Source organism: Notamacropus eugenii, chromosome 4, assembly GCF_028372415.1.
Source record: "Notamacropus eugenii isolate mMacEug1 chromosome 4, mMacEug1.pri_v2, whole genome shotgun sequence".
Taxonomy (NCBI): domain Eukaryota; kingdom Metazoa; phylum Chordata; class Mammalia; order Diprotodontia; family Macropodidae; genus Notamacropus; species Notamacropus eugenii.
This window is the reverse complement of record NC_092875.1, coordinates 9,034,851-9,049,761: the sequence shown is the minus strand read 5'-3', so window position 1 is coordinate 9,049,761 and position 14,911 is coordinate 9,034,851. Positions and strand designations below refer to the sequence as shown.

Below are 14,911 nucleotides of genomic sequence, written 5' to 3'. Positions count from 1 at the left end.
TACCTCCAGGATCAAAGCCCTCCACATCTTGGCCCTTCCTACCTTTCCAGCCTCCTATATGACCCTCCATTTTGTAATGCAGACAAAATACACTGCATGTTAGTGCTCACGCTGGGCAAAGAGAAGGAATAGGGATGTGTGTGTCCAGTATCTTTGCCATGAAAACCCCAAATGGGATCATGAAGAGTCAGATACGACCAAGTAACCACATTTCTACCCCAGGAGTCTCAACCCTAACCCTGGATGAAGGCAGGTCCAAGGATCCAGTCACACCTGGCCATACTTGGAAGCTGACCTCTCTTCCCAATAGGCTGCAGGGAATCAGTCGGCTCCAGTTCTGTGCCCTTTCCCTTACACTGCTCTAGATCTTGAGCCCTTTCAGAGCCTGATTACAGGCCAACAACATCCCAGCATATTATGGGCCCCCAAGGCTTCCCCCCTACTGTATTCAGGTGACAGCCACAGAGGCTTGGAAAGGGTATTCTACTTTGAAATAGTCATGTGCCTCAATGTTTACAAAGCACCTGCCACTTTCTCTTATTCTCCACTCTCAGATTCCCTATCTTGTCGGATGTCTGGGGGACTTTCTCAACCAAGATTCCCATTTGCAGTCCTATGTTCCCACAGTCGGACACATTAATCATTTGTCAACCTCCCTTTGCTTGCCTACAGCCCGCCTTGCTCCAACTGTACCTCATGCCTAGCTAGAAGGAATTTCTCCCTCCACATTCCTGTTATTTCGCTTGGACCTCTTTCTTGGGCTTACCACCAATTCTCACACATGTACAGGCTCCAGTCCTGATCGTAGTTTGAGCTCCTTGAAGGCAGTGCTGGGGACCCTATGCTAATTAAGTTGATCATTATCTCATTTGGTCAGGTGTTCTTGACCTTTACAGGTGACAAGTCACCAGAGCTCTCTGAGGGGGTCTCCTCAGTGTATTGGAAAAGCTTAAATGCGGGCCAGTGGAGTGCTAAATCCATTTCGTAAGATCAGCGATCCTGAGCTGGAAAAGCCTGCAAAGATCACCAGCAGTGATCAGTCCATCAGGCAATGGCCAACCAGGCCTCAGAACTCACCACCCTCCTGAGTCACTGTCTCCTCAGTCCTCCAGATTAGACTTCATTTTACCTGTCACAGGTTGGCTGGAGAATGTCATCGATAAAACTGGTGCTTTTGTAATACCAGGAAAACTCTTAAGTTGGGTCATATTTGAAAATGTTGAGGGCCCTCCCGGTATGGTAACAGTGTCAGAACAAGTACAAGTGATCAGGGGCCCCCAGGGTTTGAAGTAGGGACTTGATCCAACCCCACTTTCTGACATACAAGCAGCACTTAGTGGTTTACAAAGTCCCATTCTCTCCTTCTATGATCTTATTTAATTCTAAGTATGAGCATCTCCATTTTACAGATGAGGAAGTGAGTGCCTCCCTCAAACAATTCACTCACAAAACCCTGTTTTCTGACTCCAGTTCAGAGGGAGGTTTTTACCAGAACAGTTCATGAAGATCCATTTGGCACCATGAGCAGGTTAGACCAGGACAGAGACTGGGAGCAGAAAGGAGCAAGAACCCATGGCAAAGGACACATTGGAGTTTCAGTTTACAAAGCCCCCACAAAGTGGCAGGAACGCAGGGGCATGTCCAGGCTTTGATGATCTGCAGGTGGAGGAATGGGACTGGGAACTCAAGGAGGAGGTGAGAACTCTGGGCTCCTCGCTCAGCCCCACCCTTTCCCCACACACCAGGCCTGGGAAATGAGGCCAGCTGACACTGCTGTGAGGTTTAAGTCTGCAAAGGGCTTGAGATCTGGAGTTTCACTGGGGCATCACAACTCTGAAGAGCCCCAGGTCTCACCCATTCCTGTTTTACAGAACAAAGATTATAGCTCTGAGGGTCTTCTAGGCGCCCAGGTGGCCTTGCCCTCTGCCACCTCTGTGGAAGGGTCACAAGTGTGTGTGCGTGTGTGTGTGGGGAGGGGCTCAAGTGCATGCATGCATGCCCACGAAGTCAGTGAGGACACTAAGATGAGGAAAAAAAACCCAAAGTGCCGCAAGTTGATGCAAGGTTTATTCAGACAGTGTACAAACAGCCACTGAAAACACTGGCTTTGATGCTGGGCCCAGTACTATGGAATCAATGGAGTAGGAAAATAAAAAGGCACTAATCTGTTAAGAAAAGACACTCGATGTATTCTAAGAATAGAAGTCATTTAATACTGTTAATTTTATAGCACAAAATAAAACAAGCTATGATTCCCCCAAAAATAATTTTAAAAGCTTACACAGAAAATATTATTGCCTGAAGTTCATGATTTTTAAGTTACAGGTTGAAAGAGTCATCATCTGTCCTGCTGGGGGCTGGAGAACACACAGTGACACTCATCTCAGAAGCCAGGCCACCCTCCCTCATGCAGAGGGACCTCATCACCAGTCCCTCGTGGGGGGGCTACAGTGGGGGCACCAGGTCAACACCACAGAACACCCTTCTGGGCCCCTGGGTGGAACTTCAGACAGCTCTCCTCACATCATCGACAGGGAGCGTTAGTCGGGAATACTGTGTTAAAACCAAAGTCAACAGCTGTCTCCTTTGCAAAATGCAGCCAAGAAAGCTTCATCTCAGTAGCCTCAGGATCCAGCCCCTGTGTTCCTCCCACGCTTTTATCGTCTTTAGCAGGTGCCCAACCAGTGTGTCAATGATCGAGCATGGACCAAGCCAGCCACAGGCATGGAGAGAGAAGTCCCCCTTCAGACCACGCCGGAAGCACGAAGACCGGAACGTGGGGCTAATGACCCACGTCAGATGACATCACCCACCTCAATTCGTTGGATCAGGGAGTCCGCTGAGGATGGATACCCCAGGAGCCACCTTCACAATCCATGAATGACAGAAAAAGGAGGGGTGGAGCATGAGCCCTAACAGTGCATTGAATGAAACAGCCTCATTACCATCAAGTCTTGACAGACCCAAAAGATAAATAAACCACAGTGATGGCTCATGGACCATCCAGAGCTTGGGGTGACAAAGCAGGGAGAGTAGCAAGCAGCACACCAAGCAGTTCAAAGGGAAATGCTTGCCCATGGAGCGCATGCAATCCTCCCAGGGCAGAAAATAGATCTCACAGCAGACAGGGACCCTGGAAGAGTTCCTGGATCATCGGAAAGCCTAGCCTGGGAGGTGGGGAGCAGGCTAGACCATGGGATACCCCTTCTGATCTTCTCTCATACACCTCCTAGGACCCAGCCCCCTTTTGTAGAATGTGGCAATTTAGTCTCATAGGCTTATAGGAGCTTAGGACCAGAAGGGACGCTGAGAGGTCATCCACAGTCCAATTTCCTCATTTACAGGTGAGGAAATCAAGGCCCAGAGAGGGGAGGGGACTTGCCTCAAGTCAGAGAGCGGCAGAGACCAGATTCAGACGCAGAGCTTGGCTCCAAATCCAGAGCTCTTTCCACTCAACGGCCTCGTTTCTCCAGAATGGACAAGGTGGTCCCCCAAGTCCATTCAGCTGTAAGAGTCCTTGCCTCTAGGATTCTATAGGAGAAAGGTAAAAGTGACTTTTCTCAGCTTCCTCTTCACTGATGCTGGGCTCTGGGACATCCTTGGCAGCACGAGAAACGTGTGCCCTGTTCTGAGAATCCATGCGTTTTAGTGTAAAGAATAAATATAGGGGGAAGCCCCTTGCCTTCCTACATGTTTTGATCTATTTATTCCTTAGTGACCTACATCAACCCATATAGGACAAAAAACGAGTCCTAAGAAGAGCAAGTCAAAGGAAAACTCATTTCAATACACAGCATGCAGCAAGTGTGTCCTCCAACTCCTCAAGAGGACCGTCTTGCTACTAAATGGAGTTAAACATGGCCTACAGAGGAGTTTTTATCTCTCAGAAAGCAGGCAGGCTTGCCCACATTCACAGAGTAACAGGGTCAGTAAGGAGACCTCTTCTTTGAAGGGGTGACCAAGGCTAAGTCTAGCAGAAATGCACAAAAGGGGTGAGTAGATTAAAGGCTAATCCTGTGACCATTCCATGAGAACACCATGCTGGACCTCAGCTTGTGGTAGAATATTAATGGCAGAATGAGTGTAACCAAAGGGCATGTTTTCAGTAGGACAGACTGATAAATAGCTTCAAGTAGTTGTGGAAATGTTGGCTGAAGAGAAGGCATTTCTGAAGTAGGTCATGCACACATAGCCTACAGTGACTAGTCACTGGCTAGGGACACCCAAGCCTACATCCATCTCCTCCAGTTTTTCAATTTTATTCACTTCAGTATGTTCATGAGTACAGTCACAGTCTATCGGGCTCTTTGGCAGCCACATCTTCTTGTCTTACGGAAACCACAGGGAATCACTCAGAGGCAGTATGGTGCAAGGGAGGCAGACCTGCTTCTGAGTCCAGTCTGGTGGGACCTTCAACAAATCACTTCAAGCCTCCTTCTATAGAAGTGAACTTGTTTAGTTTTATCTCAGGACTTCTATGCTGCATCTCTTTCAGTTCTAACATTCTATGAGTCTATGAGCTTTGGCTCAAAAACACAGAACACACATTCTAAGTTGCAAAAATATAAAGGCTAAAAAAAAGTGTGGAGGAAAGGCAGACCGAAAGACCAAATGCACTAATTAAGGGGCTCTTTCTATGTTTGCAGTCAGTGCTAATTTTCTGTCTGAACCTTTGCCTTTCCTTTTACTAGTATCTGGCAGAAAATGATATTAAAAGTTTGAATTTCTGTGTGTTAAAGTTTCCCAAGGCTCAAACCTTTTCCTATTGCCACATGCAATAAAGGGGCTTTTAAAAAATATAACAAGATCATCCTGCATAACAAACCTCTACTAGTGGGTCTTCCCAGCTGCTTGAGTCTGCCCAAGAGGGAGCCTGAGCCCCAGGTTTCTCTAGCTGGTGATAATGCAGCCTAGATATAGTCTGAAGCCTGACTGCTCTCTCCAGCCTGTTCAAAGGACAAGGACTTAAACTGCTCACTTTCCGTGGAGGTGGATTCAACTCCTAGGTTCTGAGAACAATCTCCCTTATGGGAAGATTTTGCTGGTTCACCTTTAGAGTGGGCATTCATTGAAAGCAGACTCTCCCCCCCCCCCCCCCCCAAAAAAAGAAAGAAAGAAAAAAAAGAAATGGCTGTGTGTCTGTGTAGATTCAGGATGGTTTCACTGGGAAAAAGTAAAAGGAAGAACTTTCCTTGAAGTTTGTTTTCTACAGTTTACAGTGCTTGTAAAGATGGAATTAAATATGATTTTTTGTTTCTTTAGCACATGGTGGAACAGGCCAGCATTTACAACAATAAAGACGTGACACAAAGACAGGCCTTGGCTTCAATGTAGTTTTTTCCTTAAGTCAAAGAAGCTTCACTTCAGAAGCTCAGAGGCGACAGAATCCCTCGCATCAAGGAAACGTCACTTGTGACCGCTCGGAATACACATTCTGCTGATTCTTTCCCCAAGTCCCAATTCAGCTTTTACTGTGATCGGGCAGAACTTTCTCCTCTTGAGTTCCATGATTCCCCCTCCAAAAGAAGACGAAGATGGCGCACCAAGTACCCTCTGAGGAGGAGCTGTGCATCAAATTCAAGTATGATCGCCAAATCCTTTTTTTCTCCAAATGAATTTGATGGGATGAAGCCAAGTTGAGACAAACAGACTCTTTCCTCTTCAATGTCCTTTTGCCTGTGTGCTTCTGCTTGGGCTTTCCAGCTTAAGATGCAAAAAGGTTCTACAATTGGCTAAGTGTAAGACAATCCAGCAACAATACCAATGCCTGAAGGCTGCCAGCTGTGTGCATTCCAGATGTGTAGAAAAGACCACCAAACAGAAGCAAGCTGGAGAGCTGGGTCAGGCTCCCTAGCTTGCCTGTGAGAGAGAATGGAACCCCATTCCAGAGGATGCTACTAATGAGAGCCAGAACACGAAGCAGCAGCAGCAGCAGCAGACGGTAGGTAACAGAAATCACTCGTTTTCATCTGGATTTTGAGGGTCAATGATCTTGACATGTGTGAAAGGGAAGAGCCCTTTGCGGCCATTGACTTCTCCTTCCCATTGGCCATTGATGTTCATTCTTGTCACTTTCACGATATCACCCACCTTTTTGGAAAGGAGAAAGGGAGCATCAGTATTTTCTCTTCAATAAAAAGACAACTGACATAAAGTTAAAATTTCCTGCCCTTTTCAACTATTATTTTATTAAGTGCCCAAGGGCCCAACACAGGCCTACCTTCAGTGGGGCAAGGAAGATCAGAATACACAGGATTAGAACATCATTCTCTAAGAGGTACAGACTGTCATGTGAGAGCTAAGGAAAACACATTTTCAACAATACTGACTTCAGAACAATTCCTAGAAAAAAATTAAATAGAGAAAACAAAAATACAAGCAAAGGTAGATCTAAGTTTAGCAAGTTGGTTTCTTCATCAAGTTTTTTTTGAATATTAAGAAAATCTGTAAAAGATGAAATTTTAAAAAGTAAAATCGTAATTATTTTGAAAAAAATATTCAACAGCTGCTTACTGCTTTCATGTAAAAAACAAGATAGCACCATCCTACCATCCTATTTGACTTAGGTCATTAATACCTAGATTAACCTTTGACCGAACCCTAATATTTTTACTATAGAAAAGACAAGGCAATGATTCCCACATCTTGGCAGTTGACATGCATGTGAAGAATGTATGAATTTACTTTGCCTAACTGTACTTATTTGTTACAAAGAAAGGATGGGAGTGGTGTGATTGCAAAGAAGGCAGTGGTGAAAAATGGAAAACAAGTCAAAGGAACATTAAAAATACATGGAAGAGAGCAGAGCATGTAAAGAGCACGTAACAGAGATGCCTAGTTTCCTACACAGCACTTTTTCCAAGTTCTCTGTATGTGGAAATGCGTATCTTTGTGGATGCCTGTCAAATTCCTAATAAAGGAAGGAACATAACCGGGTTTTGTGGAGAGCCAACATCTCTCAAATCGTTGCCCAATGCTGGGCATTCCTTCTCTTCTCTGACTTCTTACCCTGAAGCCTCTAGAGTCTCTACAGTTAGCACTTTCCCCATCACAGTTCTGATATACCGCTGATTGGCCTAACAAATTAAATGGGAATTTGGGGGGAGTTTTGCAGAAAGCACAGATGACAGGCAAAGCCAGCAAACAACACAGAAAAAGTTTAGAAACTCAGAAATGCGTAAAACATATCCATAGTATTATATACAATATCAACATATTTTATCTTCTAAGATCCTAAGAATTCAGACTTTCTCTGGTACAAAGGGAGGTGGTGAGAACACGCCCTAATCCCTGAGACATGGAAAGCTTCACTGTAGTTGGGAAGTTAGCATTCATCTGATCATGACTTCCAAGGTGATCTGCTTCCTATGATTGCTGACCACCTGGCAAGGCTCACCTTCTGCACTTGCCAGTGAAAAACCCAGGCCATGGTACAGAGGGGGCAGCAACACCCAGAACTCCCCTTGTCTTACACTGACCGGTGAACATCAACTTCAAGGTTCATGAATCCACAATTCTGGGGTAGGAACTTTTTACACAATTCCCCCTTTAAACCCCTCACTGCTTTATAACTCACAGAGACAAGTTACTGAATGAAAGCCTGAGGGTGATGGAGGGCACACACAGGAAGGGCAGGGAAAGGGAACATGTCATAGTTGACTCTGAAGGACTGAGACTGGCAGAATGCTGAAGAACTCAACTTACTCTGCTGGGTGTGCGTGCGTGCGTGTGATGCGTGCGTGTGATGCGTGCGTGTGCATGCGTGCATGCATGAGTATGTGATGGGGACACCGGCAGCAGCAATGAAGGACAGTTACAGAAGCTGTCCTCAAGCACAATGACCTCTCTTACAAGGTTCTGAGCTGAGCTTCCTTCACAGGGGTCTGAAGGAGATGCTGCTTAGGTACAGAACAAATGAGAGTCTGGTGCAACCAGCAGGTGATGAAGGAATCTTCTTATTACATGTATAAACTTCACAGATTCGCCTGGCTCTTAGTTTTTAAATTCTTATCTTCTGACTTTCTAAAACCTTTGTTTCCAAAAAAGGGTCCTCTTCCCTCCCCACTGTCATCTTATGTAGTAAAAATTTTTTTAAATAGTCCAGCAAAACAAATCAAAATGCCAACAGAATATGACATGAAATGATACGTTCCACACCTACCAGTTTCCTACCTCTGCAAAGAAAGGAGAGGTATATGCTCCCATCTCTTCTTTGGGGCCAAACTTGGATATTACCAGAGTCCAAATTCAGTCTCAGACACTTACTGGCTGTATGATCCTGGGCAACTCACTTTACTTCTGTGCCTCAGTCTCCTCATCTGTAAACAGGGTTAATTATGGCACCTGCCTCACAAAACTGTGAGGGTGGAAAGCGGCAATAATTGCCAAGTGCTTAGCACAGTGTCCCGTAGACAGTAGGTGCCATATAGTCACCGCGAATACTGTTTTCTTCATTATGTTTACTTCATTCTGCCTCAGTTTATCTAAGCCTTCACACTGATTACATTCCCATACCACAGTTGGTTTAACTATTCCTCAATCAGTGGGCATTTGCTTTGCTTCTAATTCTATGCAGCCACAAAAAGTACAGCTATAAATGCTTCAAGAAACAGGCCCCCTGATGTGGACAAAAATGAGACGTTAATGGACTGTTTTCGGCATCATGAACTCATCCAGCCATTCTGTAGAGCAATCCAGAACTATGTCTGAAGAACTATAAAACCAGGCATACCCTTTGACCTAGCAATACCACTACTAGGTCTATATGCCAAGAGGGTTAAAAAACAAAAAGGAAAAGGACCTCTTTGTACAAAAATATAGCAGCTCTTTTCTGGGGGTAAAGAATTACAAATTGAGGGAATGCCCATCAACTGGGGATTAGCTGAACAACTTGTGCTATGTAATTATGATGGAATACTATTGTGCCGTAAGAAATGAGGAGCAGGATGCTCTCAGAAAAATCAGGAAAAACTAGCATGAACTGATAAAAAGTGAAATGGACTGTGTACAAAGTAATGGCAGTTTTGTAAGACGATCAGCTGTGAATGACTTAGCCATTCTCAGCAACACAATCATTCATGACTTAGGATGAAAAAATGCTATCCATCCACCAGAGAAAGAACTGATGGCATCTGAAAACAGATCTGAAGCATACTTTTTAAAAATGTTCTTTATTTGTCCTGTTTCTTTCACAACATGACTATTATGGATAGGTTTTGCATGATTACACATATATAACCAATTTGGAATTGCCTGCCTTCTTGGCCAGGGGGAGGAGGGGGGAGGAAGATAGAAAATTTGGAACTCAGTTTTAAAAACAAATGTTAAAAATTGTTCTTATGTGTAACAGGGAAAAATTAAATACTAAATAAATAATTAAAAAAATAGGCCCCCTTCTTGTTCTGTCTTTGGCTTTTCTGGATCCATGTTCAGACTCATTTTTCTTGTTCTCTGTAAAATGAAAAGGCAGAAGTAGAAATTGTCAACCCTAGTGGTCTATGGTCGAGATTCTCAGGTCAGTCTTATGCAATCTTCAGACCTAGCTGCCATTGTGGTCCTCCCTTGCAAGGGTATGTTCATTAACCATTTTTTCCTTTGTCTTCTGTCACTTATTTAATTTTTTAGCACTTTCCTTTTTACATTCTGAGTTCCAGATTCTCTCCCTCCCTCCCCTCTCCTATCCACTAAGAAGGTAAACAATATTTTATCAATTATACATGTGAAATCATGTAAAACATTTTCTTATTAGCCACATGGCAAAATACAACAAAAAAAAATAAGAAAGCAAGGAAATTACACTTCATCAGTTCTCCCTCTGGAGGTAGATCACTTTTTCATCTTGAATTTTTGGAATGGTCTTCATTGCAACACTGCAGGTTCTTCTCACTTCACTTTGCATCAATTCATACAGGTCTTGCCATAGTCTGACCACCCCCACCCCACTCTGGTCATTTCTCATTAGCACAATAGTATTCCATCATGATCTTATGCTATAACTTGTTCATCCATTCCCCAAATAATGAGCTGGTTATTATTCATTCTTAAGAAATAACTGGGCCAGGTGAGCTAGCAGAAAAAGTAGTTGCCAACCCAATTGATTCAAACATTCTCCAGTAGCTATGTTTCAGTATTTTAAGAGAAAGTTTGAGAAGGTCTACTCAACGTGCCACTTCTTTCAGCTACCCAGTCAAGGTGAGTCTTGCTCCTCGAAACTGCATAGATGTGGTATAAAAATGGAAAAATTGGCATTTATCACCAGGAATGCAGCTGGCTCTTCTGTGCCTAAGGCCATAGCTGCCCTCCATCACCACTAGGTGGCACTCTTTCAGAGGGATGCTAAGCTGCCTATTGTCCACTTCCCCAGTCTAGCTAGAGGTGGATCTTCCACTTTCAGATGTCTATCAAGGGTACTGTCTGTGCCACTTGCAGACACAGGTGCTTTGTCCTCATCCATCTGCCCAATGGCAGCATATGGCCATGACTCACTCCTGAAAGGTGATGAGAACACCATCAAGAACATGTATGGTCAAAACAGGCAGGGTGAAGAGGACTGTCAGAGGGCAGACCTGTCTCCAGTAAGGTCATGGACTCAAATGGTCACACCACCAACTTTCCTGAGCTCTAGAGAACCAGTCTCAGAGATGGAAAGGTCCGTGGTCCATGTTGGATCTCCAGAGCAGCCAGGTCCTTCCTTGTTCCAGCCCTGCACAGCTTGTAAGCAGAACAATGTTAGTTCTGTGTGTCACACTCACAATTAAAGGGAAGCTGCACTATTTCAGAAACAAAGCCAGACAGAAGAGATGAGTGCCACCATCAGCCTGTCGTCTTCTTCCTCTTAATGAGGGACAACAGCTGAGCCAATGACCTGGGCCCCGAAGTCTGCTTTGCTCCTCATGCAGTCCTAGGCAACAAAAATGACACAATACATGGAGACAACCCAATAGACCTGAGAGAAAACACACAGAAGTCCATCATGGGCCAGACCCTGAGCTCAACTCTGAAGATACAAAAATGAAACAAGCTTGTCCCCACACTCAAGGAACATCCAACCCAACAGGGAGGATCACGCATGTTCCTCTATATCAGCATGTTACTATGCGTGACAAAAACCAGAAGTAAAATGTGCTTGATGAAAGAGATGAACATAATGGAATGTGACCAAGACATACGGACAACTGCATGTGGATAATTCAGAGAAACAAAGGAAGACCTGTATGGAGTGACACAGAGTGAAGAAAGCAGAGGCAAAGAGATGACAGAAACTACGTCAACAACACAATCAAGTAACAAACCACGCAAGTGAAAGGAGGGATTTCTCCTGTTCCAAGAAACAGACGGTTTTGGGGAAATGCACTACGGCAGAGGCACCGCTTGGGCACTTACTGAGAAGCGTCTGCTATAAAGCAAAATGTCCCCTGATGATAAATTAAAAATATGGAATGCTAAGAAACAGAATATGATGGAAGGAATAATAACATGAAGTTCTCTAAGAAAATCTGAGGGGGGAAAGAAGAGAGGGATCTGGGAAGGCTTAACGCAGGGAGTTGGTCACAAAAACTGGGCCTTGAAAGAAGAGAAAAAGGTCAGTAAGTGTAGATGGGAATGCCTGCACTGGGCCAGAGCAAAGACAGACTCAGGGAATTGGCACCACCTTGAGAAAAGCAGAGGAGCTTCAATTTTTATCCTGAAGACACAGAATGGGTTTTCAAGAAGGGAAGTGCCAGGCAGCCCCACACAAGGACATGTAAAATGTGAGAAAGCAGACAGAATGCTGAGGTGACCAGCATTCCCATCACTGGAAACAGTGGGGCTGAGACAAGCAAGGGAGGAGTCAGAAAGTGGGCATCCCCCCAGATAATGCCTCTTAGCTGGCCAAGCCCATTTTGCAGATCCTATTAATTAATCCCTCCTCACCTAGAGCCTTCAGCCCACATCCACCAAACCTGTGAGCCAATTAGCCAAGCAGCACACCATCACAACCAAAGGGAGGCTGCAGTTCTCATATATTAAGTGCCTGGCATTTTCAGTCCTAAAAATAATCACTAGCTCTTCTACACCTGCTGCTGCTCTTATCACTTCCAGCTCTCTGTGCAGTGTTAAGGAGGAGAAACCCTTCCTTCCTGGGGTTTCCTCTTCTCCCACATGCTCTGTCATCTCATCAGCATGGGCAACTCTCCCTGCAATGGAGAGCTCTCCAGGTCACATGGGCAAGCCCACCTACCAGAGTATCTGGGTTCCTCCCTCCCCTGAGGAACAACTCCCTCCTGAGTGCTCACTCAGCACTCGCACTCAACGTCAGGAAGTACCTCTCCTTCCTCTCACTCTGTGTGTCTCCCCACTTCTCTTTCTCCACTGCTTCCCATGAAGTATTTCCCCAACTCTCCTATGGCTCTGGGTCCAATTTTTCCCCTGTACTAGATGTCTCGGATAGACAAGCTCTACTGATCGTCTAAAAACGCCATAATGTGACAACAGCTGCTCATCGATTTGGATAATGAAGTGAAGTTTCTTAAAGCGCTCCGAGCTATCCATTAAGCTGGATGTCCTCCAGCTCTGGCAAACACCTTTGCTGAGTGGCTGGCATCTATGATTCCGTGCTCCTCCAATACATCTGGGCTTGAATGAGGTTATTTGCTCGACCTCTCAAGGAACCTCAACAGGTTTCATCACAGGCAACAAAAAAATCTAGAGCCATTCACACAAGGTGAAGAAATCTGTGCTTAAAAAGTGAGTCAGGACTAGCCAAGACCCGCTGGGGTTTGAGGACGTCGTTCATGTGGCTTCTGTTCTCAGAGGGTTGAGACCTGCTCCAATGCAGGGCCCTCCCCGACGTGGACCCACAGACAGACCTCAGTGCAACAACCAGCCTGACTTCTGAGAGGTTCAATACCAGCAAGCTGGCCATTCAGGGACACAGTTAGCTATCCCCTGAGTGGTAGAGGGGCTGGGCTTGGCACTGGGAGGGAGCGCCCACCATGCCGAGACCATCTAAGCTGAAGCATGAAGAGTGAGTTCACCTGCCAAGATGAAGGTACAGAGCACAAGGGTAGATGGAGGGACTGTGGGAGGATGAGCCCATGGGTGGAGTCATGAATAGGTCCAACCAATGAGCCCAGTCCATTACTCTCCCGGCCCAGTCTCCTTGGCGCTACTGGAAGCAATAAAGAGCAAAGCATGGACCTAGCTTGGTAAGAACTTCTGGAAGCTCTTATGTTTCCCACCTTCTGCAACTCTGACAGAAGGCAGGGGAGAAAGGCCCTGGGACCACAGCAGCACCATCTACGTGGGGCCACCTGGGGTGTTGTGCCTAGCTGGCTGAGTCTACTGCTCCTTCACTCCAAGGTGACATATACCTTCATCCTTCTGATCTGCTTCCATGTCGGTAAAAGGGAAACAAGGACTCTCATCATAGCTCCTCCATACACCCACCCTACAAGGCTCCAGAAATGAGCTGCTATTCATCACTTCTTGGAACTGAAAGCAAAACCCAAGGGAGACAGAAACGATGCATGGCCCTGTGCACACTGATTCAAGGAAAACATGCCGTAAATCCACTTGGAAAGCTTACAGAAATGTGAATTAGACCATGTACTTGACTGAGGACAAGCTGGCGGTGCGCTAAAGGAGGCCTCCTAAGGCAGCTGGTCCTAGGGCCCCCAGAAAGGCCTCTGACACTGCCCCCTGGGCATGAACCTCTGAAAGCCCAACACAGGAATACCAAGACCGACTGCCTGCATGCTGTCCCAGGAGCCCACACAGAACAGGGGCACTGAGGGGTCCAGAGCATACTTTTCTTTGACTGCTCACCGATAGCCTGTCTTTTACATCGCGTTCTCACTCCGCCCCTGGGGCTTCTCTCCCTCCAGTTTCCTCCATCTGGCACCTATCTAAAGAAGCCATAGACAAAGCTGGGCAAATTGAAAGTGCCGAGGACTTTCTAACTCTCACAGATCAGGGACCTGACCTGACCTGACAGAGTCCTACAGGAGCTAGGATAAGGTCTTCTGAGCAGCAGGGCTGCAATTCAAACCCAAGGCTCATGCTGCTATATCCCTCAGTTGGAACTGCCCACTTGCCCACATCACAGAGCAGCCCAAGTTTGAGCCAGGCTTAGGATCCGGGTCTCTTGCCAGGCCCAGGTCCTTCTTACAATACCACGTGGTCAGCCAATCACACAGCATGAAAGGGTGAAGTCACATGACCTACCTCGAAAGGGTCACAAGAATCCATGAAGGAGACTGAAGAGAAAAGCTTGAAATGACATGGCTTCCAGCAGTCTTTATGCACTACAAATGAGTAAATAAAAAACTTAACCATAGCCCTCATTAACTCAAGACTTTAGATGTTAGCCCTAACACACACGTGCTTTATCTCAGGTACTAGCCAATGTCACAGAAGGTATTTTTAATGTAGGAAGGTCAAACCTAATCCAACAGTCCTCTCTCACAACAACTCTGCTCATGCTCCTCCCCACATGTGACATTCTGTGCTCCAGAACCCTGCCAAGGCCCTGCCTTGCTTGTAGCTGAATGGGCACTCGGTGGGTCAGTCCAGCAGCCACAGACCGGAGGCTCTGCAGATGGGTCGGATCAGCATGTCCACCAAAACAAGGCTGATTTGGTACAAAGCTTTGTGATGGAGAGAGGCTACTGACGTAGCTGAGAAAAACGGGGCCCCACAGCTTGGGAGAATCACAAACAATGGACAGGATGTTGGGGGTAAGCCCCAATGGGCAGAATCAAGCATCAGGGTCACCAGTGAAGGACCAACTGCAGGACACAAAGGAACACAGTCATCCTGGAAGAGACCAGGGAGCTGCCAGGGGAGTTCAACCCAGAGGGGAGAAGGGAAGTGGCAGGATAAGAGGCGGGGCTCATCACCATATGACATATGACAGTGAGCCCAAAAAAAG

At 45.9% G+C, this 14,911-nt stretch overlaps 1 protein-coding gene across 2 annotated transcripts in view; it reads right to left on the bottom strand.

Moving 5' to 3' along the window:
* Window positions 1-2,045: 2,045 nt before the first annotated feature.
* Window positions 2,046-14,911, bottom strand: part of CRKL (CRK like proto-oncogene, adaptor protein) — a 37,226-nt gene continuing 24,360 nt past the window's right edge. The window contains exons 3-4 of one of the 2 annotated variants that reach the window (XM_072599712.1): window positions 14,206-14,285; window positions 2,046-6,090 (exon numbers count right to left, since the gene is read on the bottom strand). In XM_072599712.1, coding sequence (XP_072455813.1) covers window positions 6,075-6,090; window positions 14,206-14,285 — 96 coding nt within the window. In that variant the 3' untranslated portion in view covers window positions 2,046-6,074. The remainder of the gene's footprint in view (window positions 6,091-14,205; window positions 14,286-14,911) is intronic. The other variant, XM_072599711.1, reaches the window with a different exon arrangement.